The 27,867-nt window shown below is 34.7% G+C and overlaps 6 protein-coding genes across 7 annotated transcripts; 5 read left to right on the top strand and 1 right to left on the bottom strand.

Moving 5' to 3' along the window:
• The first annotated feature begins 749 nt into the window (after positions 1-749).
• LOAG_00436 (heterogeneous nuclear ribonucleoprotein H) lies at positions 750-4,927 on the top strand. Its single transcript, XM_020445433.1, has 8 exons — positions 750-988; positions 1,536-1,684; positions 2,293-2,476; positions 2,770-2,890; positions 3,097-3,272; positions 3,587-3,813; positions 4,371-4,509; positions 4,732-4,927. The coding sequence occupies exons 1-8, from the start codon at positions 907-909 to the stop codon at positions 4,764-4,766; spliced, it is 1,113 nt and encodes a 370-aa protein (XP_020304106.1). The 5' UTR covers positions 750-906; the 3' UTR covers positions 4,767-4,927.
• Positions 4,928-6,455: 1,528 nt separating this feature from the next.
• LOAG_00437 (hypothetical protein) lies at positions 6,456-9,624 on the top strand (the record flags this gene model as incomplete). Its single annotated transcript, XM_003135977.1, has 9 exons — positions 6,456-6,475; positions 6,538-6,675; positions 6,894-7,025; positions 7,183-7,297; positions 7,384-7,527; positions 7,880-7,986; positions 8,108-8,288; positions 8,901-9,013; positions 9,393-9,624. The coding sequence occupies 9 exons, from the start codon at positions 6,456-6,458 to the stop codon at positions 9,622-9,624; spliced, it is 1,182 nt and encodes a 393-aa protein (XP_003136025.1).
• A 911-nt stretch (positions 9,625-10,535) lies between these two features.
• LOAG_00438 (endonuclease/Exonuclease/phosphatase) lies at positions 10,536-17,081 on the top strand. The gene is made up of 14 exons (XM_020445434.1): positions 10,536-10,708; positions 11,011-11,142; positions 11,602-11,716; positions 11,901-12,038; positions 12,382-12,488; positions 12,633-12,810; positions 13,017-13,129; positions 13,479-13,734; positions 13,920-14,111; positions 14,339-14,539; positions 14,914-15,094; positions 15,250-15,315; positions 15,831-15,995; positions 16,698-17,081. Exons 1-14 carry the CDS (start codon positions 10,620-10,622, stop codon positions 16,868-16,870), a joined length of 2,106 nt encoding a protein of 701 aa, XP_020304107.1. The 5' UTR covers positions 10,536-10,619; the 3' UTR covers positions 16,871-17,081.
• A 715-nt stretch (positions 17,082-17,796) lies between these two features.
• Positions 17,797-21,322, top strand: LOAG_00439. Of its 2 annotated transcripts, XM_020445435.1 has the most exons (7): positions 17,797-17,932; positions 18,337-18,666; positions 18,974-19,068; positions 19,319-19,459; positions 19,844-19,977; positions 20,251-20,561; positions 20,841-21,322. In XM_020445435.1, exons 2-7 carry the CDS (start codon positions 18,339-18,341, stop codon positions 20,966-20,968), a joined length of 1,137 nt encoding a protein of 378 aa, XP_020306126.1. In that variant the 5' UTR covers positions 17,797-17,932; positions 18,337-18,338; the 3' UTR covers positions 20,969-21,322. The 2 variants fall into 2 exon arrangements, with proteins under 2 accessions (XP_020306126.1, XP_003136027.2); XM_003135979.2 differs by lacking the exon at positions 17,797-17,932 and having other exon boundaries at positions 18,235-18,666.
• Positions 21,323-22,625: 1,303 nt separating this feature from the next.
• Positions 22,626-23,013, bottom strand: LOAG_00440 (hypothetical protein; the record flags this gene model as incomplete). The annotated part of the gene is made up of 2 exons (XM_003135980.1): positions 22,626-22,749; positions 22,775-23,013. 2 exons carry the CDS (start codon positions 23,011-23,013, stop codon positions 22,626-22,628), a joined length of 363 nt encoding a protein of 120 aa, XP_003136028.1.
• A 348-nt stretch (positions 23,014-23,361) lies between these two features.
• Positions 23,362-27,857, top strand: LOAG_00442 (hypothetical protein; the record flags this gene model as incomplete). Its single annotated transcript, XM_020445436.1, has 5 exons — positions 23,362-23,499; positions 25,948-26,115; positions 26,833-26,928; positions 27,196-27,401; positions 27,662-27,857. The coding sequence occupies exons 1-5, from the start codon at positions 23,497-23,499 to the stop codon at positions 27,855-27,857; spliced, it is 669 nt and encodes a 222-aa protein (XP_020304108.1). The 5' UTR covers positions 23,362-23,496.
• Positions 27,858-27,867: the final 10 nt, after the last annotated feature.

Raw genomic sequence — 27,867 nt, forward strand, 5'->3', positions numbered from 1 at the left:
GATTTGGCATATTTTTGTTCTCCTAACATTCATTTAATACTTTATTTTTGTATTTACAACATCCTAAACAGCAAAATCTGAATTTAGTATGATGATTGAAGAATAAGATTAACATTCGTCTTCATAATATAATTTCAAAATTCTTCGAACTTGCAAATTATTTTGTAAATTTTGAAATTATGCTTTCTGAATATTTATCTCTTTATATATATTGGCTTAATAAATTCACAATCTGAAATTAACTTTGACAAGTGATTATTTCTACAGCTTACTTCCATTCAAAATATTAGTGCTTCGTAAAAAAAAAATTCTTCTGCATTTCTCCTGAAATTCTTCTGTATTTTTACAATTTCTAAGGAAATTAATAACTCACTGACCGGGAAAACGAGAAGGCAATCGAAATATACCTGAATATATCTGAAATAAAATTATTAATGAAATGCCACTTTACATTTATTCCAAGCTTTGCTGCAATAATGTATTTGATATTTTTATGATTTAAAAGAATCTCATAGAGTTTTGCGAAATATTTGTGAATTTTTCGATCGAAACTTTGAAAACTGTTGAAAAATGAAATTCAAAACATCAATCTTCCATGGCCATCAGTAGAAATAAAGAGTTAGGTTGTCGATAAAGATCTGGGATTGCAGCAGAAAGTTAATCAGGTCTTCACTGATCAACTAATCGTTTTCATCAGTAGTCGGTACACTGTGTGTCCGATTGAGTATAAGTTTTCATTGAGAGGTTGCGTTAAATATTAGATGCTTTTCTGGGATTTCCAGATATGTTGTCGCTCTGATTTGGGAAGCATTGGTAAATTCCGTTTATTGTATTTTGTTTACAAACATTTTTTGACGTTTATGGTAGGTTTTTTTCTAGTATTTTATCCACTGAAAGTAAAGCAAAATGCCGGATACGGATTTCATAATGAAATGTCGCGGACTGCCATGGTCTTGTACAGAGGATGATCTACGTGAATTTTTTGGGGGTGAGTTGATCGTTTTATTCTTCACTTCATTAAGCTAAATATATAGGTAGGATTACTATTAGGGAAATTGGAGATACATTGAATTGACGATTTGAGGAGGTCGTATGGTTAAATTTATCGGTTTCATATTTCACTCTTGTACTGCTTTGCATCAGATGTAGAGAGAAATTTCTGTTAATACCTCAGAATATACTTTATAACTTGACATGAAAGATATCTGGATGCTAATTTATGAATCCCACACCTATCGTCAAAAGTATCAGTTCCTTCATTCCACTAAAAGAAATACATGGACAAGTAGCTTCTTAGCTCTTGTACCTTGACTAAGGAAATCTTAGCATCAGGATGAAGATAGAAATTGATGTGGAAAATTGTTGTGAGTCTTAGGATCAAGATGGAAAATGAAATTGAAATGGCGGACTTATTGTGAAAAAGACGGACTGCATATCAAGTGATTCTTATAAAACTTAATGGCATACGAGTTATACTGTGATTAATTTTGGTCGTGAATGAAGTCCACCAAATTTGATTTAAGTTTCGTCTTCAGAAGCGGCAAGATCAATCACTCAGATAAAGCTGACAAAAGATCGTGATGGGCGTGCAAGCGGTGAAGGATATGTTGTATTTAGCAGTCGAGAAGATTATGACTTTGCTTTAACAAAAGACAAGAAATATATTGGTAAACGGTATGTGGAGGTTAGTCTGTTGATTTATTCATTTAAATACATTGTCGTTATTGTGATGGTAGATGTTTTCTTATTTTCGGAATCCTTCAGCTCACTAGTGCTTAAAGCGGTGATTTTCATTGAGGGATTTATTTTAAGAAGTAATATATACGGATTGAAATAAGATATGAGATTTGACTCCTTAACAAGTAACTCGAGTATTTCTTTGAACACTTGAATGACTCGAGCTGTTCCTATATGTTAGATCATATTTCTTCATACTTCCTGTGTTAACGAATGCATTATATACATTCTACCTTTATCTGTTCCGTTCATTTTGTTGCTTGCCATTTTCATTGCTGATTCGTCTTTCTCACTTAGAGAAGGCTATTTTGTTCGAACACGTTTTGTAACGTTACTAATCGTCTTTGCTATTTTTGTGAATTCCTGCGCGAAAAACCCACGTGATAATTTCTCACGATGTTGCTGAAATAGGTTTTGAAGCTGAATTTTAGCATATGTAAAGACAGATCCGTTATTACTAGAAGTTTTAATGAAATTTTTGAGACATTTCGTCCTAATATATTTGTTATATCCCACAATATTGAACTTTTTTCATGATGTCTGAGTATGTTTAAGCTTCAACAAGTATCCTCGATGGAATCGGATTATGATGATGGCGACCGACGATACGGAGGACCAGTGGCAGATCCAAATTTGCCTGGCCGTGAGACATCTATCGTTAGATTAGGAGGATTACCATATGGTTGCACTAAGGAAGAAATAGTGCGTTTCTTCGAACCACTAGAAATAGCCGATAGAGGTATTTTCTAATTTATATCAGATTCAATTAGTTCTTGTTCAATGAATCCATTTCTTTATGATACAGTTCTTATTACTGTAGTGATACTTGTATCTGATTATAGCAGCGGTACTTCAACGGCTGTAAAATTTTTCATTGCTAATTTTAATTGAATCTTCATTGATGTGCTCCGGAAAGCTTACAGTCTGATTTAACAACAGATGCAGTTAAATCATACTGTAGGCATACAATGTTTGAAGTCTGGCTGACAGCGTGAATTTCTAATATAGGAGAATATTTGCCAATTCCTTCAGGTATTGTTATGACTTACGATCGTTACAGTGGAAAGCCAAAGGGCGAGGCTTTCGTTGCATTCACTGATGAAGACTCGGCCTCCAAAGCTCTTGCTAAAAATAAGGAATACATTCAGCATAGGTATTGTTCTCTTACTGGTTTATTCTTAATGTTTAAATCTCAGTGCTTTGTTACAAAAACAAATATGTAACAACTTTCGAGCATCGTGTCCAATAGGTATAACTGTCAGCGATATTTTTAATATTTGACAAGGGCAGTTTATTGAGGTACTAAATCTGGTTGTTTGCTTGATTTTTTGTTGAAGTTTATCATATTTCGTCGCTAAGATATGTGGACATATATCCGTCATCTTATGGTGAAATGCTTCGAGCTTTGGATGGGGGTCTTGATCCGTACGGTAGCGGTGGTCGAGGATGGGAGAGAGATCGACGCCCGAGAGGACTGCCATATGATCGTCCAGGTGCTGACCGTGGTTATCGTGATTCCAGAATGCATCGAAATGGTTTGTTCATTTATAGATTTCTAAAAGTGACAATCAAATATGAAATGATCGACTCAGTGTGAATTGATGAAAAGGGTCGTCGGTTCAAGGTTTGGGAAAAAACGGTTATTTGCTTATGGAAGCCATCATGGATTCTGTAATGGCTGATTGGGAACAAGTAACTTGTTTAGCGGTCTATCAGGTCTGAATGTTTTGGGCTTTGCTGGAAATCTGGGAATTTCGGGGATCGCTGCGACCTTGGAAAATATTCGGAAATCTGCTAAGCTATGGTTCTGTTTTGGGTATTAAATGTGAATGTGAACGGGGGGTTGCAGAAGTATGGGCCGACAGATACGGTGGTGGTGGCGACGGTTATGATGATGGGTACGGTGGTGGACGTGGTGGTGGAGGACCGATGCGACGGGGTTGGAGAGATGAACCGCCGATGGGTGGCCATAGGGGGTATTCACCACCGCGGCGTCGTTATACGACGCCGCCACCGGAATACTGTATACGGATGCGCGGTCTTCCATATCGGGCCACGGAACGCGACATAATCGATGTAAGTTGCAATAGTAAAAAGTATATTTACGTACCTAGAATAGGTTAAAAAGAAGTATCTGGATATGAGGGAAATGGGATCTGGTGAATAGTGATGTTTCGTATTGGGGACATCCTTCTGCTTATGTTCGGAGGTGACATTGGCTGCCTGGTTGGTTGTAAAGGGTCCGCACATTTCTGTCGATTGGTTGGTTCAATTTTTTTTGGATTGATGTTCAGGATTTTGGGTTCGGTTTGCAATGATTTCATTCATTTTAAACAATTTGCTGGAGTATATTGACTTTATTAGTTTTCATTGGCATCTAATAATTAACAGATAATTATTATTAATCGTTATTAAGGATATGAGTTCATGGTTGCGAGTGATAGTTGCAGTTTTTTATTCTTTTTCTAATGTCGCTTCCAATCGAATCCTTATACGAAAAGGATGGGAATGTTTGAACAATTTTTTATCTGGTTAATACTAGTTATATTTATTGACTATCAATGCATTCACTGACTAAAAAATTTTTTATGACTTTTATTAATCTGTTGAAGTTGTCCATTGTTTAAATTTAGTTCTTCCAACCGCTGCGACCAGCATCGATTGATGTGCTCTATGAATATGGAACGGATCGTCCTAGTGGTGAGGCAATTGTCGAGTTCAGAAATCGAGCAGATTTTGATGCTGCGATGCAACGCAATCGAAATTATATGGGTATGTCTTTGCTGTTTGAAATTTCGAACAAATATTACTCAATAAAGTTCATTGGGCTCAGTCTTCAAATCTTAAATTTATGATCCAAAAGAGGTAATGAGAGTTTTATTTCGCATTCGTTTCTGTTGATTTAGCTTTCTTATGTCGTAAGTGATGGACGATGATAATGTTATTATTTGCATTTCCATACTTTTTTACGAAATGTCAATTTATGGATTTCAGGATCGCGTTACGTAGAACTCATCCCGGAACATTGAAATTCGTCATGGAGGAAGCCATGAATTTTCAAATTTCGATTTTCATGTAAAATTTATATCAGCTAATGAAATTTTCAACACAATTGTTCTTTCCCGTGTTTATTTTTTCAATTTCATTCTTGTTCTCAGCGAAGTATCTATTAAGAAAACTTCATACTTGTAACACTCTTCAGCTTTTCTGTTTTTTGCCTTTTCTAAAGTTTTCAGTCGGTAGTTGGAGAACCCATCAATTTTAGTAGGGGTTATTAGGACGGAAGTTCGTGTAAACATGAGCTAAAAGAAGATGAAGCAGCACTTGTATCCAGTATTTGCAGCTTTAATGAGCATTCCCAGCAGATCATATTTTTCGTTTCCACATCATTTCCCTCCAAGAGTGTTACTGTTTTCAAGGCGTATATTTGCGTCTTTTTTTTTATTTTTTCGTAATTATTCTTTTTGGACTTACATTCTTCTAGTTATCAAAATTATCCTACATTAACTGTGCGCTAAATTTTTATTTTTGGTCCTATTTAGGACCAAAAATAGGATCTAACTTTTGTATTTTTCTGGCTGCAATCTTAAATAAAGTATTTAAGCGGTGTACTATACTTGATATTCGAAAAAACGGCCGTTGTCGATATGATGTACCTACCATATCGTTTATCTGCAGCTGCACCATAAATTCATTCATGAATATCAGCATAAATTTTAATAAGTAATTGGACTAATTGCACTTGAAAGGCTTGGTTTAAGTATAATTTGGAAGCGAAGAACATGAGGGAATTGGCTTCATTTTTTCTTTTTTTTTTTTTTTTTTTACACATCTAAATCATTGGAGAAACACGTCAGCCTTGATAGATGTGCAGATTCCATTTCCTGGCTGATAATTTGCATGGTTTTCCATCGCCAGAAATTTAAATATTAGTATGTCTACATAAGATTCTTTAGATTCAAATTAGACATCAATTTTTCACCAGCACTGGCACAGCAATGTGTATCGAAAACAGAAAGAGTAGTCGTCGGGTCGCCTCGTGAGTTTTGTGAGCTATAAGTACTGCTCCTTACTCTTGTAATTGCAAAGCCTAAATTATGAAGTGATAAAAAAGGAAAATTTGAGTACTGAAAAAGGCATCTGAGGCCAGCAGGACCTGGGTGGGATTGGTTTTGCTTCAGAAATTTGGGATGCACGGTATCAGATCAGAATTATGGCACGACTTTGCGGTTTCGGTCTTGTGATCTTACTGCGCTACTTTCGAAATCTCGTTCTTAACCTTATTAGCTATCACTCTTACTATCCTACGGTCGTTATGTTTTTGAGCTATTGGGTTTTGGAATTTTGTTGGGTCTAGGATTTGTTTTTTTCAAACGAGTTTTAGAACAAAATGAATTAATCCTAATAGCTTGACTTTAGGCAAAAAGTGCACGTATCATCAGAATAAGATTTGGTTGAATTTGCTTTTAAAATAACACCTGCAGGGGTGTGTGGTAAAAATGTGATCGTCCGTCGAAAATTTTTATGCAATTTGTTTATAATAAAGTAAACCAAGTGATTCAGTAAACCTTACGAATTCTTGTCAGTGAACTGTTTTAAGCTTATGTGATTGTTTCATGTGTTCAATCAACCATTTCATTCAATCATAATGATATTTCCATAAGGGAATAGTGATTACAAACCAATGATTAAATGATTAAAGCTTATATGGTGAAGAAATGGAGAAAAAGTTGCTCAGGTTCTCTAAGAAGACGATGTGATTCTGGTATAATGAAACCAATGATTAAGTCACATTTGCAGTAAAGAATGTAGACGTAGGAAAATTCGTAATCGAAGGACAAATAAGGTTGGAGAAGCAAATGTCGCCAGAGATTATGCTATGCATGCTTCATCAGGTCGTCTCGATATCAACACATTTTTGTCTGATTTTGAGCCCATGTACGTAAAGTCATCATCCTAGCATAGAATTCATTTTTTTAGTCCTATTTTACTAAAATTGTAATTTGTATAGTGCTAGTGTTGCCATGTATAACCATTTTTGGTGTAATTCAACTATTAGTCGAAGTCGTAAGAATTGTGAGTTGTTGAGATCGTTTGTTTCTATTATGGAGAGGTGCTGAATACAAAGCTCAGAAATAAGATTTAATCCGTTCCAGATATTCGTCTTATCGGACATCATCAATATTCATTACCACATTCAACGTTAACGGGCGTACACCAAGACTGGATGGAATACCGGGATGGTTAAGTTGTGAAGGCATTCTTCCACCTGACTTTTACGTTATTGGGTTTGTTACTTACATTAAAAAATAAAGGGAAGTGAATCATTTGAAAACAATTTTTCCTTTCAAGATGGCATTGTAGTGTATTTTTAGAACTTTCCGGTTTCCCCCTTGAATTGAACATTATCTATTGCCTAGTATTTCCACTGGTATTGACTTGCAGGCTTCAAGAAATGGATTTGTCGCGACAAGCTTTCATAATGAATACATCAACACGACACGCGGAATGGAAAGTCATTATTGCAAAATCTTTTCCTAAAGACATTGAATATGATCTGGTTAGTTTTTCCTTTTTATTCTCAAAATCGTGGTTTCCTTTTTTTTATTTCCAATTTTTAATTGGTAGTCTTTTAAATGGATTCAGATAGGTGAAATACGATTGGTGGGTATACTGTTGGTGATTTACCGACGTGTAGGCAGTAAAATCAAAGCACGTCCATCCGAAATTGAGGCAATTGTAATACCGACCGCTCGATATAATGCACTTGGCACAGTTCTGAGTGATAAGGTATAGTTTTCGGTATCTATTTAATTTGTAGATGAATGTGGAAGCACAGTAGAACATATACATTAAACGAAAAGATATTTCGTTATATTTCCTAACTGAGACATTTTTTACAATCGCTATATAGCATTGTTAAATTTTTGATCATTTCCGATGGAATAATGTGACAATTGTTTTCCAGGAAATAATTGCATGCTAAATATTTAATTACGCTTACTTACGTTTAGCGATAATTCCACAGGTGACGAAAGGCAAAACAGTTTTGACGAATCATTAATGGTTTTATGTGCGGAATTTTAAAAGATATAATTGTTCTTTCGTAATATGAAGTTTTTTGGTAAAATTGGATTCATAGGGTGCTGTTGCGATCAGCATGTATATGAATGATACAGCAGTTTGCTTCGTGAACGGACACTTCGCCGCTCATATTGAAGGAAATGAAAAACGCATCATGGATTATAAGTATGTTCAAGTTTTGAAATCAAAAATTTTTCTTTAAATTCCGAACTTAAGTTGTTAAGAGAAGTCATTTTTGATTTCTAGAAGCATTACAATATGTCTATGAAATTTTGCTAAATTTAAGACATATCGTCGAACGTATACGTTTTCATCGAAATGGTATAACACTTTTCGAACATGATGCTGTTTTTTGGTTTGGTGATTTGAATTTTCGCCTGGACACTGCATATGGTATGAGCAACAATGAATTACGTGAATTATGCAATGATGATGATGCATTCAGAGACATGATTGTTTACGATCAGGTAAATTAACCTTTAACTCGGAAATTTCCAATTATTGGATGATTTTTTCGATGACTGGTTTAAAGGAGTATTGATATATTTCGAGGTCCTGAACTTTATTTTTTGTGAGACAATTTTTTTGGAGCATAAAAACGAATTCGATTTGAATCGTAGTGTATAAATTATAAAATAAAATATTAAATTTTGGCTTCTACAAATCAAGCAGTCATTCACCACTGAAGCTTTGTTATAACGTATTCAAATAAGAACTGTTATGCGGAATGTATGATTTCAGTATATGTACTAGAATAAAATTTTAAGAAACTTGCCAATAGTTTTGCATGTTTAAAGCATCAACAGCAATGTACTTTTTAGCACTAGTTTACTTCAGTGCTCTTTAATATGTTCAACATTACTGGGAATTTCTTTTTTAATATTTAACATAATAGTTACCGTCCAGAAATAGAGTTTTTGCAGAAAAAAAAGCAGAAGGTTATAAAATTTGGTATGTTTTCCAGGTTTGCTCTAGTGAAAGTATTTAATGGCTGCTTAACATGTTGGACGGGCAGTTTGATTTTTCATTGTGATATTACTCTATCTCTGTATTATTTCTAACAGTGCGAAAATGTTTAGCTTAAGAGAGCGATGAAACTCAAAATTATATTTAAAAATTTCAAAGAACCGGAAGTTTTGGATTTTCGTCCAACTTTCAAATATGATATTAATTCCGACAAATGGGATAGCAGGTCGTGCCAAATGGCTTTTCATTGATTTCTTCTATTTTCTTCATCATAGGTTAATTATGAACCATTTTATTTAAACTCCTCGAAATGCATTATTTGATGAAATTGTTCGAACTTTTCGAGTATTGGTTACCCACTGTCTTTGTTATGATCCGGGTAGAGCTACATGCCATCTGGGTCTCTCAAGTTTGTATACTGTGGGTTCGTTATATTATTTCAAAGTGTTGTTTTTTCTCCTTGCTTGTAACTGTGTAAGATATATGTAGACATATCTCATATCTCTCGCTTTCTTAGTTTCCAGCCGTTCTCCAGGTTGATTATCGCTTCATTTGCATAGTGAAATAAATTCTCAAATCACTTCATTTCCATGACTCTTTTTCAGCAAAAAAAAACGTGTTCCGGCTTGGTGCGATCGGATTTTATGGTGGAATCAGAAGGGGATTCACATCAGACAGAAATTTTACGACAGCATACCATCTATCAAATTTTCAGATCATAGGCCAGTTAGGGCTCTTTTTTACTTGGGTGTACGAGAAATTGATTTAGCCGAATATGAAAAAGCTTATCGAAGAGCATTCAGAGAAGCAGGTCGTCGTTGCAATGATTTCTCGTGATAAGGAGGAAGAAAAAGAGAGTGAAATTATAATTGGATTTGACGTTGTGATGTATTTTTTTTTTAAAATTATGCATAGTTCAAATCATTGCAATTAATTGAAAAGATTAATTCAGTTATTGATCTCTACGACTTTCCAAATTTTGCATGCTAATTTTCAACTAATGCTGCCAAACTACTAGTTTGCCAGATTATTGGAAGCTGAATTTTGAGACCATTTGCTGGTTAAGCGATTTTGGTCAGCATATTGGTTAGAAACTTTTAACTTTAGACCAGCCGAGGAAAAATTTTTTTGAGGGATCAGATTCCAGAACTATGGGTTTTTTGATTTAGCAATTTAGATGGCTGCAACCGAAATAGATGAAGGTTTCATAATTCCTCCGAATATAATATCGTTTTTATTTTGTTTTGTTTTGTTTTTTCTTCTTTTTTTCGAATACACAACAAATGTCATCCTCCTGAAAACTACATAACTTTTTAGAATGTAATTTATGGTGAGTTATCTGAGAATCTCCTCATTGTCAGGCAGTGTGAGTTGCTCGGTGCTACGAAATGATTCATCAATAATAGTCAGAAATACTAACGAAACCACATCTCGGTTGATTAGATTAAAAGAAAATTATTTTATGTAATGCGATTAACTTAATGACTATTGTTTTAGCAATACGTTTATGATCATTATAGTGATTAAGAATCGTGCCCGTAATGATACATATGCATAGCACATATACACTTCATATTTACGCAACTGAACTGGATTGATTTGTCGTGTCTCATTTTTGGCCTTCAAACAATTTATTAATTTATTTACATTTTGTTCCTTTTACGCCGATTTTGCTCATTAAGTGTAATATACTTTTTCGTGCTGGGAACGATTGTTCAGCAATACCATATTTGGCCTAATTCCAATTCCTTTTTTTAAGCATCAGTTGTGCGGAAGATTCAAAATGCTTTCCACAGATTTATAAGAAAATTGATGGAAAATATGGTTGGAAAATGACCTTCTACACTACTAGGAACATCGCATCTTCAGCGCTTCCTCGTCGAGATGACATTGAGGAGGTCATGCGTGATTGGGAAAACAGGTTAGTTTATTTTTTGCGAAATTCGAAATTATTTGCCGTAAATCTAACATTCTTCACAGTAAGTAACAAGTTATGATTGCGATTACCTTTGTTGTTGACAGCTGACCTATACGTATTTCCTATTATGATTTTTTCTTTGATGGCATTTACTGCGTTTAATGTTCCTATCACTGTGATACGAGAAGACGCGATATTTCCCATTGCCCCTTTCTCCAGTTCAATACTGCTCATGATTCATATTATTCTCATCGGTGAGATAAATTTATATTTATCAGTGATTGGGCTTGCTTGTTCATTTGAAGGTATTCTACGTATATCACAACGTCAATATTCATTACGACATTCAATGTTAACGGCCGAATGCCAGCACTTGAAGATTTGTCGAATTGGTTAACATGCGGCGGAGTATCTGCGCCAGATTTTTACGTTATTGGGTTATTTTTTTTGCTTTCAATAAGAAATTTCAGAAATAAATTTATCCTTCCCTGGAATAGTTATCTTTTCCAATAGTTTGATGACTTATTTTTTACGAATTCTACTGTTTCAGTGATGCCTCTTTTAATGAATGCTCTGTTTACCGTTTTGAATACAAAACAAATATACACTGCAACATATTAGAAGGAAATAGGCTAAGACTGAAAAACATGTGAAAAGCAATATACACTGCAACATATTAAAAGGAAATAGGCTAAAACTGAAAAAAGTTCTTTTGCATAAAAGTTCAACGTTTAGAAGCTAAATTCAGAGCTTTCTCGCGATTTTGAATCATTAGATGTAATTGCAAAACGGACATTTATTGTGAGTTCCAATGATAAATTTCTGCATTACGAACAACAATTTTAAATTAGAAAGAAATTTCTGTAATGAATTATCTTAACGAAATGTTTTTTCAGATTACAAGAAATGGATCTTTCACCCCAGGCTTTCCTCATGAATACTTCAGCACGTCATTCTGGATGGCAGATTATCATCCAGAAGTCTCTTCCTACTTCCACCGGCTACATTCTGGTATTAGATTCTTAAATTTTGTATAATTGCATTCATTTTTCCTTATTTCATTATGGCTTGAAAAAGATCTAAGCTTGTCAGCTTTGTCCTGCTGTCGACTTTTGATTCATATATGCCTGGTAATGTAGTTGTAGTACTTGTACCGTGTATATGTTACCCTATTTATTTAAGGTATTTTTTACAGATCCAAGAAGTACGTTTGGTTGGCATTCTGCTGGTGATTTATCGTCGCATTGATTGTAAAGTTCGAGTTGAAGATGCAGCAGTTGATGTTGAAGTTGTACCGACTGGTTTCCCATTATTGGGTCGTATGGGTAATAAGGTAAGTATATAGGAACTAATCATTTTGAAAATAATGGTCATTTTGAAGTAATATGAACAATAAGCAAGCATTAATTAACGCATTTTCCTATGTAATTTCATTTTCTGGTGTTAATTAATTTTTATTTTTTTGGCTACTGTTCTTAGTTACTTTTCATACATTCTTCATGTTCTCAAATTACTTTTTTAATACTAAATTATTATCGAAGTAGTTTCACTTTTTTCTATAATGAGTAAGAAAAAGCTACCAGCACCAGCTTTTTCTCTTTTTTTTTATGGAAATATTTCATTTTATTTTTTTTTTTATTCCGTTGTTTCTGTTTTAGTTCTGAAGATTACTTTAGGGCGGTGTGGCAGTCAGTTTACAGATCAACGATAGCTATCTTTGTTTCGTGAATTCTCATTTTGCTGCTGGACAGGAAGAATTGGAAAAACGAAATCAGGATTACAGGTAGCCTAGGCGATGAAATAAATGATTCTATGGTGGGTGGTCATATTTGTAAATCTACATTTAAAACTAGATACGATGCATAGGAGTTTATAATAATACCAGGCCTTCCAATTCATAATAATATCAGGCCTTCCACTTTTTTAGGGAAATATCACAGATTCGCTTTCCGAAAAGTAACAAAAGTCTGTTTGATCACGATGTCATATTCTGGTTTGGTGATATGAATTTTCGTCTGGAAACTAATAATGATTTGAGTACTGATGATTTTCGACGTCTTTGCGCTGACGAGAATGCATTTAGAGATATGATAGTGTTTGATCAGGTGAGCTTCTAAAAATATAGCAGCACCTATCATAAAGCACAGATGTTAACATGGTTTTCCTTTCATGATTTTATTTCTATATTCGAAATCTGAAAATGATATTTTGAAGTTTTAGTGATTCGACCTTTTGCAATAATTCATATAAAATTAGATAGTTTTGGATATCAGTTATATGTAAACTTGTATACTTTGGATTTTTTTTTCAGCTAAAGAATCAGAAAAAGCTTAACCATATATTCGTTGATTTTAAAGAACCAGACGTTTTAAATTTTCGCCCCACATATAAATATGACCCGGGAACAACAAGATGGGATACCAGGTTAGGATTTCGTTTTCATTTCTAATGTGACTTCAGATCGGTGTTATACCTCTTTATTAGTATTGCGAAATAATAAAAGTGCAAATTAAAGCTTATACAACTCGTCGGGCTCTGTTATTCATCATTAATCAAGGTGATATGATAGATTTGAGCATATTGTAAGATTTATTTTACTTCATTTTACTTTAATTTCTTGCCGGGGTTCTCCTTATCTATATACTTCATCTTTGAATTTTATGGATGTGCCATTCTTTTTAAAGTAGAATACAGTATTATTAATACAACTAATGCAGTATTATTGTTTACATATTCTTTTTATTTATTATGCAATTAAATAGTTATGTTCTAGTGAGAAATGTCGTTGTCCAGCTTGGTGTGATCGAATTTTATGGTGGAATCGTGATGGAGTGAATGTCAGGCAGCAGTTTTATGAAAGTGTGGAATCGGTGGTGTTTTCAGACCACAAACCAGTGCGGTCCATATTTCATGTGGAAATACGAAATATCGATGAAGCTAAACGGGATGCTTGCTTGGAAGAAGCTATACGGGAAGCAGATCGGCGTGCAAATGAAGCACTTCCGCAGATTGAATTATCGCAAAGCGAAGTAAATTAAAGACATTTCTTAACTGATGGGCTTCAATTACTAATTACGATCTGATGTATGTATCAGAATTTATCACTTCCGTAAACAGTTTTATAACTTACCACTAAAAAATCTGGTCCCAGGTGACAGTGATCGTTTTCTAGGGGCTTTCTGTACTATTGTTTGTAATTAGTTAAACTTTTCAGGTGGATTTCGGTAAAGTGTACTTTTTCCAAAGTGCATCCAAGATACTGACAATTAAAAATACGGGTAAAACGAAAATTTCATTTTCGTTTGGCGCGAGACCAAACCGTGCTGCACTTTGTGAACCTTGGCTCTCTGTTACGCCACCCAATTCGAGACTTCAACCGGGTGCCTGCTGTACCATTAGTTTGCAGGTTTTTATTACATGCAGTTTTCGTTAAACAGTTGCAGAATTTTGCAGAATTAATTTATCTTGTGACAGATAAAATTACCTCTTCATTTTCCTCTTTCAACATTAATGCAATCTCACTCTGAACAAAGCTATATGTGACGATGATTTAATGTGCTGTGGTATGGATTATAAATTGTAACGTTTAGGTATGTTTGTAAAATTGAAAATAAACTTTTTGCCCCTTTATAGATTTTGATTGATAAAGCAGTAGCATGGACGATGAGTGAAGATGGGAAGCTGTCGGAAATTCTGGTACTTCGATTGCACCACGGAAGGCATTATTTTGTCACTGTTTCGGCTCAGTATCAACATAGTGCTTTTGGTTCATCGTTTATTCAGCTCATTCGTAAGGAAAAAAAGGAAACATCTGCATCCGAACTTGTTAATTTGGTATGAAATCTGGTTTGCATTGAGCAAAATTGTTGCTATGTTAAAGGGAATACAAATCTGTGAGAAAAACGCAAGAATCAAATAACTGAAAAAGTGGCTTTAGTTTGATACTTCCAGATAACACGATTACTCATTGAGAGAACAATACTAGTTTAAATGGATTGAGTGAGCAAATATTTATTAGTTAACAACGAACTCCTAGTCATACTGGATGTTAGATTAACGGAAAACTTTTGGAAAAGAGAATTAGTGATTGCGGCGTAAGTTCTGGCTATAGTTCATGTGGTGTTGAATACTGATTTATAGTGTACTTTATGGCAAAATTATTTCTCTCTTCTTTTTTGATTTGAAATTTCTTTTCAGTTTATTTTCAGACCTTCAGTTCTACATCACTCGTATCGGCTGTTATGGCTGGTGTACCGGAATCTGTTTTTAGGATCAGTGAAACATTAAAGCAAAATGGTTTAGAAAAAATTTCTTTTAATGGTCCTTCCGCACATAGTGAATTCATAGCATTACGAAATGCTTTAGATACTGGGAAACCGACAAATCTGTGTAACTTCTTCACCATTCTTTCCTTCTCTTTCTTTCTTTTCATCGGTTGATAGCTTCTTCATTTCTTACAGATCTGCTAAAACTTGCATCCATAAATTTGAATTTACTGGGAAATTTGGAACTTTTGGTCGATTGATAAATTGTTCACTTTTCAGTTGAAAATTGCAAATCACCTTTCAGTATGTACGATACTTTGCTAACGCTTATTACTTCCTTTAAAGGTACTCGCGTTTTTGTTCAAATATCATAAACTTTTTCAAATTTTTCAAGCATCATGCTTTGTTTGACCGCAATCCCACTTCCTTACTATTTCTAATCCTCTTTGAAGAATAAAGTTGCAGAAATCTCTTTTCAAATTTAAATCTCATCTTTTTGATTATGCTTTTAAATTTAATTAATTTTCACAAAAAATAGATACTAGTAATTGTCAGAGCTCTAGAACAAATTTTTTCCACTAGGAATGACTGATGACTTTAAAAGATTGAAGTTATGTTGAATATTAACTGTAAATATTAGTATGTCGTATTATTTTATCACAAAATAGATAATTTTAATCTTGATGTTTCCAATAAAAATCGTAAAGATATACTGAGAACAGAAATTTTGTGATCATCTGCTAAAAAGAAGCGGGTGATATTAAGAATTATCTTTCTATGTTTTCAGAAATCTCTTTTTTCTTTTCAGATTTTTGCGTAATTAATTCAGCACATGTCTTCTTAAAAGTTTTTATTTCCAGAATCTATAATACCTCTAGCTTTACAAACTGAGTGTTTGCGGGCAGCCGGTGATATCAACAGTTGTTGGTCATGTATCGAAAAGTTCCCTGTCGAGAATCGCAACATGTTTATTTATTTTATTGGCTTTGTTACAGAGTTAATGGAACGGAATAGCACTGCTAATAGTTAGTTATTTCTCTTCTGCTCTCTTTTTTCACTAATTTTCCGCTCCCATTACCCGCAATGTTTTCTTTCGAGATAACTATTATGCTTCCATTGGCTTAATTCGGGTTTTCTGGATAAGTTACTTTTGCATGTAATTATTATCTTGAAGTTGTATTTTATTGACTCATAATAAGCTTGCTTCATCTATGAATTAAAATTAGAACTTGGTTAGGGGAACACTTAAGGGATTTCATGACTTGTGCTTTTTTTTTCCACATATTAGTTGTCTTGAACAGTTAGACCACGATAAATCTTGCCAAATTCTCACTATATAGCACTAGCAAGCATCTTGTCAATACAAATGTAGCACACCGTTACCACTCTCAGTGTATCAACTGCTTTATCGCTTCATGTTTTTCGAGTCAAACCATTGTACTTTTGACTGGTTTTGAATTTTTGTTATGATAAGTTGGTGGCATTCTAAATTTTAGCATCGATTTTCGTTTTTAGGATTTATTCAAATTTAGTATTTTCCGAGTATTAAGATCATTCAATCTTAATACTCGGAAATGGTCTCGTCTAACACTCATCCGAAACTGACGCCTTGCATGGGAACGAAATACTTCGAATGCGCAAGATTCTATTACTTTGCATCCGCAGTATTCTTGATATATCTATTTCCACTCAATAACATAAAAATTCAATGTTTGATTTTGTTTCAGCTCAAATACAATTGCTAGCGGATGTCATATTCAAACAACCAGCTGGTGATGACGGTTATTTACAACGTTTGAAATTTCTGGAAACATTTGTGTCAGAAAATCGAGAAGGTAGTAGGAGTACTCAGTCACTCCCAACACATTGCCAGCACGATGCTGATCTCATTGTTTTGTGACATTCTTTTCGGATTACTGCCAACTCTTTCTATTAGTTTGGTTAACGGGGTTATATTCTCCGCTGTGATTGGATTCTGTAATGTTTGCCAAACTAACTTGTACTTTTAATTTAGATTTTCATTCATTTAGACTTCTTATTGTTAGTTCGCTATAAAATAATCAACTTACTTTCACTAAACTACTCTGATTTAAAAATGTATTGCTTCTTACTGTGTCTCAAATCGTTTCCTGTGAAGTTTCTTCAATTTATTCATTCTTAAAATTAGCAGAAATCATTGCTCTGTAATGCATTGACTAGTCTTCTGCCTATTTTGCCACCAAAACAGCGGATGACTAATGGGCGCAATACAGAACCATTAGCTGTAACAGTATCTTGTATCAAGCGGTTTTCAATTTCATTTTAGAATTTTATATCTGCTTACAGAATACCAGCTTTCTGCTTTAGGTGATATAGTCACTATTAGAAGGACGAATAATCTCTTCAGCGTTTGTTCATTTTGTCCTTTTGAATGACTGTTTGACGTTGATATTGGTTGAAATATTTCGAATATATCTGGAATGCTTTTTATCTGCTGTTACTTCAAGTCATCAACGTGAATTAAAGTTTTGTTTCGAGAAGTTGTATTTACGAATATGTATACCAGACGTAAATCATTAACCTTGAAATATATTTTAAAGTGACAGCGCGGAAACTTCATTTTTATGGAGACAATGACATATCATTTCGATGGATTAAGGTTAGGTCGGGAATCCGGATCGCTTAGATGTTAGTGTCTGGTGAGTTACCTTGATTGGAGTATCCTTGATTTGTGTTATTTTAAGTATAATCATGAAGTGGGTTATTTCCAGCAGAACAGTCACCATTGCGGATGGATTGGTTCCACTAACCAAAACCGGATAGCGGGTTTTTTATCTTTGGAATGTTATCTATGCAGATGTTTGTGGTGCAGCTCGTTACTGTCGATTGGAGCTCACTTGATGATCTTTTGCGTAGAAAGGGCTTTGTGATTTATTCAAGTTTTTCATTCTGCATTCTTCCTCACATATGTCTGTGTGAGCTGGTTGGTCTCTTTGAACTTTTGAAATCTAGTAATTGCTGTTAATTCGTTGGGATACTGAAAAAAAAAAGAAAAACCAAATGAGAAGTAGTTACATCAAAATAATTTGATAGAAATTTGAAGAAAATAAACAATCTCCATCTCTTTGGGTCTGAACTGAGAACCCGATCTTCTACCTGTCTCATATTTGCTTTAAAATGCCATTCGATTGGTCTTTCTATCAAATCACTTGATTCCTCTATAGTGTTGTTAAACTGTAGTGGCAACAGATGTGCCGTATTTCCCGATAGTTTGGCATTGAATGTCTTGACAAGGAGCTGGAAAATGTCGACTAACTGTAACGTATTTCGCATTTTCGGATCATAAACAATTTTGGGAACTAAAATATATGCTGGTCTTTTTTAAAGAAATGAATAACATTACGTCGTGGATGCAGCAAGCAAAACAGGTCACTAAAAAAATCTCCGATATGATGTATATACCATCAGAGGATAATGTTGAGCCAGAGATGACTTTGGGCGATGTTGTATCCAAGGATGAAAATGTTGAAACGGAAACTCAGGAGAAAGGTATCAGCTTAAAAGAAGTGGAAAACAAAGAAAATATCTCATCAAATAATGGGTTAATGGTGAAATTTGAAAGTGGTAGTGATGGTAAGTCGAATGTTGAAGGATCAAACCGAAGCAAGCTTGAAACTAATGGTCCTACGACTGTCGAAGCTGCAAAGAAATATGCAAGTAAGAATTTTTCTTAGATTCAGATCTCGGGATGATTATATTGTTACAGGTTTATCCCGTTAATCATCCTATCAATGTCGTGAAGGTTTGTTGGCTACATGGTAGATTGGTTTTGACGTCAAAATTATGTCACAGGAAATGATTGTGTTACAGAAGCTCTTCTATAAAATTGATGGAGGCTTAATTGGCTAACAAATAGAGAGGTTTTATTGCAGTTTGCCAAAATATTCTAAACCTAAAACGAAGGAGATGAATGGATTAAACATTTACATTCGATGCGCTAAATTTTATCTCCTCTTATTTGTAGATTCTTTCTTTTCTTTGGCAATGGAGGCAACAGCGAAAGCCGCAATAACTGCTGAAGAAACCGCGAAAAAGTTGCAAAATGTTGTCACTGAAAAGGTATGAGCTTAAATGCTGTGTTCAACAAATGCTGCTTAAATTTGAAAAACACATACATTTGCTTCTTCTTATTTTACAGTGCCAAAAACCTCCGGCCCTTTGACATGTGAACTAAATTGTGAAATGATCCTTTAATCTCAGTCTGTTATTTTCAGTTAAACAAGATTGGAATTGTTCGTAAAAATCTAGCGAAGTTCTTTCCGTTTATAATTATATTTATGTCTCGATTATGGCGTCATAATTTTTGCAGACAATAATTGGCAGTTTGGATAAAGAGCAAGCGAAGTTCAAAGATGAAGTAAATGCAAATAAATTAACAGCATGTATATTGCCGTGGTCCGATCTGCCGGACCAATGGGTTGCTAAAAAGCACATTTTATCACTCTCATTGGTAATTTTTTTACTAACCTTTAATTTTAAACGGCTTTGTCTTTTGAAATAACTGTATTTATTTTTTGCTTCCAATAAAACTAAAATCAGTTTTAAGCCGTTTGCCATTCCTGGGTTACTGTCTTCGTTATGTTATTTCACTGTTTCAGATTTAACCGTAGATTGCGCTCAGTTTCTAAGATAATAAAATTGTGGATAATCGTTTCAAGATCGCGAATACCTTTTTGTTGGGTTAAATTTTACTATCTCAGATCTTTTCCTCTTCTCTAGACAATGTTACCATTTCCCTGCTGTGTGGGATTTCCTGCATCTTTTAAGCATATAAGAATTGATATCATTCCTTTGATATCTTTACGTATAATTGATATCATTTGTTCGCTTGCAGGATGCTCGGAATTTTATTCGTGATCCTCCATCAGAGACAAATTTTGATTTCGCACAAATGCAGTCGTTGGCAGCGGCTTTACTCGAAGATGATCCAAATTTGAGGAAAATTAGATTCCAGCTTGTCCCAAAAAAGTATTCTTTGCATTCACTTGTTCATACGATCTAGTTTGTTTCCAGCTACTGAAAATCAGTGATCAATGTTAATGAACGGTTTTCGACTGTTGTTTGATGTTAGTTTGTCAAGTTTTATTTTACATTTCAAAATATTGTAGTACACGTTTCAAAGGATGTGAAAGTTTCGTCAGATCGGCGGATATAAGGCATTTACCGAAGAAGCCATCATTAAAAGTGTAAAATCTGTATCTCACACACTGTCCAATTTTTCTACTGCAAAACTTTTTGTAGATTGAATGAAGAACGTTTTTGGAGAAATTACTTCTATCGCGTTTCACTAGTGCGACAGGCAGCTCTCGGAGAGAACTGTCCACTCGTCGCAGAACTTCCCGTTTCTTCAAGAGCCATCGAACTGGATGAAAGCGTAAAATCATCTGGTTTAGAAGGCAAGAAAGCGCAAGAGGAAGTAGAAATGAAAAAAGGAGACGACTTTTTAAAAACTAGCTTGAAAAAGCGGGGTGAAACTGGAAATGAAGATAGTGAAGCGAAGAATAAAAAGCTGGATGAAGTTCGTGAAAATATTGCCTGTGCTACACAAGAAAGTTCGTTTCTATTAGTTTTTAAGTTTTGATTTTTTTTAGGTCTCCACTAAACTAACTTCTGAAAGAGATTTAATTGTAGGTTTCCAGTTTAATCTGCATAGTAATCCTTACGATTTATGCTGTCCTGTCAATATGCGACTTGTGTTTCCAGCTTATTTGAACTTATACCTTGATTCTTTCAGTCGTACTAACCAGTTATCATTCTCGCATCTTAATGAAAACTGCTCATGTCTAGTATGTCATCCCTTTTTTTGTGTTTAAAAGCTGGTCTCTTTTCAGGAGTTGAAGAAGATTTGGAACGAGATTTGATAAATTCTTTGAATGATTATGAACTTGTAAGTGGTCAAATAGATAAAACAGATGAACAGTGGGAAGAGGAAATAACTGAATTACTTAATTCAGCATAAAGAACTGTTTACATTCTTTCATTTCTGTGAGCTAATGCTATTCGGTGACGATTAATTTAAAATACTTCTCCATATGGTATTTAATGACATTATTGTTTATCGAGCTCACTTAAAATTCTTTGCTTTGTTTCATTGCTTGTTTTGAAATCATCAAAGTGGACTTCCTTTGTGTAAGTCATCGTCTACTCACCTTTTTCCCCCAAATAAGTTTAGATTTCCATAAAAGAAGCGTTTCTGAAATCTGAAATTACCATCTCTTATGCAGTAACGTGGTAATTGTTGTTTAAATTATGCAGTTAGAAAAGTTTAAAAGTTGAGTAAGGCAGAGTCTGATATAGGACAAACTATAGAGCGATAGTTGCAAGTGATTTGAAGTTAAGTCAGTTGCTGCGTCTCTACAAGCTTTCGTTGTCGAAATTTGCAACATTATTTGTGATATTTATATATTAATCCATTCAGTATTTAAACAGCACAGTTTATTTGGCATTGTTGTACATAAACTTTCCTCTTAGTCCAGTATAAATTCTTTTTTTTGGTATCGAAAATATTCACTGCTTGAAAAGGATTTTGGAAGATTTTTAACTGAGATAAGCGATGGATGACAATGTTGCTTACGTCTGAATTTCAACATTTATTTAAATCCAAGGAGTCGTGGAGTACTGAGTTGAGTTCGCAGATAAAAAGCAGTTACAAATGAGAGGAAGAGATAGAAGTATTCCAGCAAATACATCCCACAATTTTATCAAAATTCTAACACGAGTTTCCACTTAGTTCCTGTACTCAATCATATCGTGGATATATCCCTGAAAGCATATATGTGGTAAATTAATTAGGTGTTGCTTGTCTTTAACAATATTGTACCTCTGACTCACAATGATTCATCCATCTGTAGTTACGCAGCTTCTGGATGAACTCTGATATTTAGTCTTCTCAGGGTCACAGCCCAGCGGAACAGTCCCTACTGCTGATTGGTAGCTAAAGTCACCAATGATGGACTTGCCTTTTCAAAGAAAAAATCATGAATTATGTAGGCCACTAGTTATTATAATGGTTCCGTCAGTGATGAACAACATCGATCGTGATGTCGTCTGAAGTATCCAAGAGAATCTTAAGGTAATCATTTAGGTAATCATTTCAGTGATCTCTCTGGTTCGTTCAAAGTGTGTTCCAGCTCACTACCTACTGAGACGCTCAGATAATATTAGCTCAGACTTATCTACATGAAACGCTATGTATCTAACGTTACCTGTCATTGCCATTCACACCTGTAAAGTGATATGGTGACTGAACTATTAAACTCATTTAAATTAAAATATCGAAAGTTGAGAAATCCTCTGCATTGTTATCACTGATAACCTAACAGTAACATCTGGAAGAGTGTGTTGTTATCGACCCTCCCTTAACCCATCATGTTTACTATTTCCCTCCTGCCACCCCAACATAATCACATGTATGCATGTATATGTCTGTGTCTGTATGTATGTGTCTGTCTGTCTGTCTGCGTGCATGTATGTGTATGCGTACTTTTTTTCAGCGAAATTGTGATGCAAGCTGAAGCCATGTTTTGATATTTCTTCATCCACCCTAACACTAGTCTGCCTACCCAATCACTCACCCATCCACAAACTTACCCATAGGAACTGCTGATAATTTGGCTTCATATGAAGGTGTGTCTCGGGTAATTCAGTTCCCGTCCCCCTCCCGCCCTCTCCCCCCCGTATTGCTTGTTGTTATTTACAGCCCGGAAGGCTAGAAGCTTCTTAGTATTACCTGCCTGCTCTCTATACTATTTTTTGCATTCCAAACTTTTCCCTTTCCCCCATGCTCTTTTGTATTATATATATATATATATATGTGTGAGTCTGTGCGTCTGTCTGTGTGTCTGTATGTGTGGGTGTTGGTATATGCGTGCGTGTGCGTGTGTGCCTGTCCTGAACTTCATGTTGCCTAGAAATAGAAAGTGATATTTTCGTCATAGAGCAGTTTCCTGGTATCTTTGATGTACACATCTCGCTCTTTAACCAGTTGGGCCATTCACATGACATTCCCGGGAAGGAATGCGTCTCGGAGTTATTTCATCGAATAAATCATCCGATAAGGCATTGTTGAATTGCTGGAGAGTTTGAAATCTTTTGCAAATTTCAAGTTTGTTTTTCTTCATATGCGTTTAGCATGGCAATTGTCATTTTCAGGCAGTTTCCGTTAACGGTTAATTGATTCCGGTTGTTTGACAGCTGTCACAGTAATCCTTAATGAGTCGAGTGAGATGATTTCATTCCTTCAACATCCCATACTTCTAATTTCTTATTGTTTATTTATTGAAACCGCTTGCTATGCGCATATTATAAAGCGTTTCGTTTTTATTTCATTGTTATTGCAGTAAATTTTGCGAGTTTAGAATTTCAAAAAAGGAATTCGAAAAGTGGCAAAGCTCATTAGTGGCACATCGATCTAATACCCGCTCCCGTTTTACGGGATTTTTTAAGAAGCCAAAATCAGTTCCAATACACTTGTGGTCAAGAAAAGTTATGGTTAGTTTTGATTTCGGTCAAGTTTTTTTTCGACAGAGAAAGCAGCGTTATTATTTCCAATCCTATGGTTGATTAGGGAACCGGTTTCCATCGGATGCTTATCAATTTTGTTCCCATATAACAGCTCTCTGTATTTTGGTTCTATCAGATAATCATTTTTTGGAAGATGAACGCCTTCCTCTATCTATTCTGTTGTCTTTGATCTATTTGCGTGTTTATCAAAAACAAATACTGCTACTTCGGGATTCAGTCCAGTAGCGCTTAGAACTTTTGCGCGCTTTTTCTTCCTTCGGTACTTCCCGTCCACTGTTCGTTTCTGGCTATTTTTTTCAGAACTTGTACACTTTGGCGTTGTAGCAATTTCTCTACAGTTTTTTTTTTTTTACTGCTGTAAAGTAAAGTACAAACATTTCCATTTTGTTGTTTGAGTCTCTTCCCATGATGACAATAATTTTGGGAAATTCTAAATGAGACGACAATTTTACAAGTTTTTTTCTTGCATTTGTACAATTAGGTAAGTTGTTGTTGACAAAGGACAGTTGAACCTTTGTCATTAATTGCTTTTCGAAATAAACATCCTTCGTTTGTGTGAAATTCACTTGCACTTCCGAAGGCGAACGAACTGTAACCGGAATATTAGCTGTGTTGTTTATTTAGACAAAAAAAAAGGTTTTACAAGCGGAGTGTTTTTCCTGAAATGAATGGCAGTTCGCGGGATGTCTTTAAAAAAAAGATTTCGACTTCGTAACAGTTGAATATCGAATTTGTTGCCATGAGATGGATGACATCATCCGTTTATCAGTTTCCGTTTAAACTGCCGGATTAACTATTCCATGACCATGCAAATCTATTCAAAAAAATAAATCTATTAGATTTTTTTTAATTCACTCATACTGCGGAATGTGAAGGGAATTGAAAGGTAAGATATCATTGCATTGCCATCTACGATCCGGTAATGTTGAGAAGCTACTGTCTACCATCCGGTGACATTGAGGGGCTATCATTAACCATCCGTTGATATTGTCTTCTTCCGTTGGAACAGTGTAAACACATTAACAAGTAAAGAATTCCCTCTATCCTTTCATAAATCAAACAGTCTTTACAGTTACTTCTTTTTTTTTGGGAGTTTAAAATTTGAGTGGAAATGTTTGAACAACATTCTATAATGATATGATTGAGGATAATTAATAACTTAATTCCTTCTACATTAATCGATATTATACTCTCATTAATATGTCATACGCTACGGAACTCATTCTGTACTTAATATACTATTCACGTTAGTGTTAGTGTTAGTATTAAGGGATTTCACATGCAAAAATAATTTTTCAATTGTACTGCTCTTTAGGTGACGCATTTGCTTCTGTTGATAAACAAAAGTCCCTCTGGATTCTTCTTCAGGTGACGCATTTACTTCTGTTGATAAACAAAAGTCTCTCTAGATTCTTGTTCAGGTGACATATTTGCTTCTGTTGATAAATAAAAGTCCAAATTAAAGGTTGATCACGTTGCGTTGCATCGTGAATGGAATACCTTAGTATTTTCATCGTTTTAATGTTATCGATCCATATGTCCATCGTATTCGTATCATCAGTATGTCTGCTGTTCGTTTGTTTGTTCGCCTTTATATAGAGAATTTGTAACTTGAATTCACTTCTAAATATTTATATATTTGTGAGCTCATTAGGAGACTCATTAAGGAAATTTTTAAATTCATTAAAAATTTGGGATTGGAGTTCGAATGATCTGAACCAAACACATACATGATGTACAAGCCTACAACTATATAAACAATACGGAGAGAGTTCTTTAATTTTGTTAAATTTAAATTTAAAGAAATTTTGTTGACGAGAGCAAAAAGATGATTTAATCATTTGTCTGGTTAGTTGTTGATAGCTTAAGGGTCGTGTATTTTCGTCTCTAGCCTTATTGCAAAATAAGAATAGGCGAAAGTTGACTGGTAAGAAATGGGATGTTAAGAAAGGAGAAACAATGTAAGAGCAACTCATGAATAGATGCGACCGCTATCTGTCGGAAAAGATGAAGGGAGAAGTGGTTAGACAGACAAGAGCGCTTTTCTTTCAGGCCTATTAATGCCCATCTATCTATTTATAGATCAACATCCACATTCATTATATAAAATAGGTAAAGGAAGGGAAAACTGTGGTTTTTAGCTTACATTTAGCACATTTTATGTATTTCCGTTTCTTTTAGCTGAACTTCTAAATTAACAGTAGGATATTTGTTGACTGGAATCAAACCTGCTTTATGGCTGTCATATGATAGAGCATAAAGAAGTATTGGATGATCTTGTTGAGAATAGGTAAGTTTAAAGTTGAAATTGTCTTATGTGCTTCTTGTATCCACTTGTTTATGGAATATTTCAGAAAGCGCTTCCTCAAATGAACTATTTATAATGCTACAATGTGTTTTATGTTTTTTCGTTAGGTTTTCGAAACGCCAGAAACGGAATTTCGGAACCGGATTGGCTCACGTGAGGAGAAAACGATTGTGCGGGAAGGCTCTATTGGTAACGATTCGAAAATACGCTCCGCTTTGACGAATGCTTTGGCTAAAAAAAATGGCGAAAAATACAACTTTTTTGAAGATGAGCAAGTGAGAATCCATATCTTTACTCAAAAGCAGTGAACACTGTGCTGATAAAAGTCAAAGCGAGTTGTTTTAAAAAAAAGAGAATGAGAGAGGTAGAAGATATGAAAATATTAGGTTCGAGTGATTTAAAATGGTTTCCAAGGATGATCTTTTATAGATTGATTTCAAGAACTAAGAATGATTTGCAAAGAAATTTGAGAGATCTGTCTTTTGAAGTTTTGGTAATTACCAAGAAAATTTCCAGTGTTTTTATCAGCATAGTGTTTTATGTTGAAAGATGAAAGATGGTATGGAATGCTGACTATCCAGACAGCAATCTAATGTAATGAAGGTTCGCTGGCAAAGCTTTTTTAATGGATCTGCTTTAGCTTTTTTTAATGGTTGTAATGAAGATAATAGGAAAGAAAACAAACCCTAGATAAATAATTGAGGGAAAGCTGTCAGATAGAAGTAGCAGTTCCTAAAATTTCTTGTATGAAGCCTGAATATACGACATCATTTTATTAAAAGAATCATTCTTATCCACTTTTGTACTTTCATGATAGCTTGTACTTCATAGCCTCGTTAACAACACATGTGATTACAGTTAATATGCTGACCAAGTGAAGCTTCCACAGATACCCCAGCAGATGAGGTATCACAATGATGTTTTATCACAGGTTATCAGCACAATTTTCCGAAATATCAACTATTTCTTTTGCAAAGTAACAAAATTTGCAGGTACGGAAAACGGGTTCAATTTTTGAAAGGCGAAAGGATATGCAATATGTTAAAGAGGCATTGCCACATACACGTTTAAACGGTTTTCATATAAAGGTTTAAATCTATTTTCTTTCAATTTTAATCCTTTGATTTCTATATGATTTTTCGTAAATAAACTTTGGATAGATTTTATATCATTTAACTATTTTAGGGAGGTTTAATTATTTGACATAAGTAAAATTACTAGATTTATTTCGATAAAACTAATTATAATTTGTCGAAATTGTAGTATCGTTAACTACAAAAGAGAGAATGAGTGGAGAAAGAGAGAAGGTACAAAAGAGAATGAGTCTAGAATAACTCTAACAAACTTCGTTTTAGATGGAAGACGATTGTCCACAGGGTGGCGATGATACAAGGCTGTCCGTACTTCGTGCCCTCGGGACGCACAACTGTCGAACGGTACCATGTGTTTTGTGTGAACGAAATTTAGTTGTTTACGATAGATATCCGCTTATCGATGGAACCTTTTTCCTTTCGCCAGTACAACACTCCAAAGCTGCAGTCAGCATGAAGTTTGAATCCAAGCAAGTTTCCATTTCTTGAATTCAGACTCTGTTCAACCTGTTATATGCTTCGTGTCTTTGTGAGTAATTTAATTCACTGTCGTTCTTCACTATCAAATACTTTGGTGATATTTTGCTTGGATTTCTTTGAAAACCTTGAACTGTAGTAATTTTGGAAAGTTTACTTAGTAATGACTTCTTACTTGATATACCCCAAATCTCTGGTGATAAACCAATGAGTTTATTTATCCTCTGACTTTTGAAGTACAGCGTCATTTCAGGACAGGTTATTTGCACGCAATTTGCATTACATGCATGCACACCGAGTGGAAATGTCCCGGTTGCGGTAACAGTGGATGGTTTCTTGGTTCGGCGTTAATTGTAGGAACACTGTATACCTACGACGTTTTATCAAGTACCGTTTGCTGTATACCAGTTTGCAGACATTGTCGTGCACTTTCGCTTATATGTACATGACATACAGAAG

Source organism: Loa loa (genome assembly GCF_000183805.2).
Source record: "Loa loa unplaced genomic scaffold supercont3.94, whole genome shotgun sequence".
Lineage (NCBI taxonomy): Eukaryota > Metazoa > Nematoda > Chromadorea > Rhabditida > Onchocercidae > Loa > Loa loa.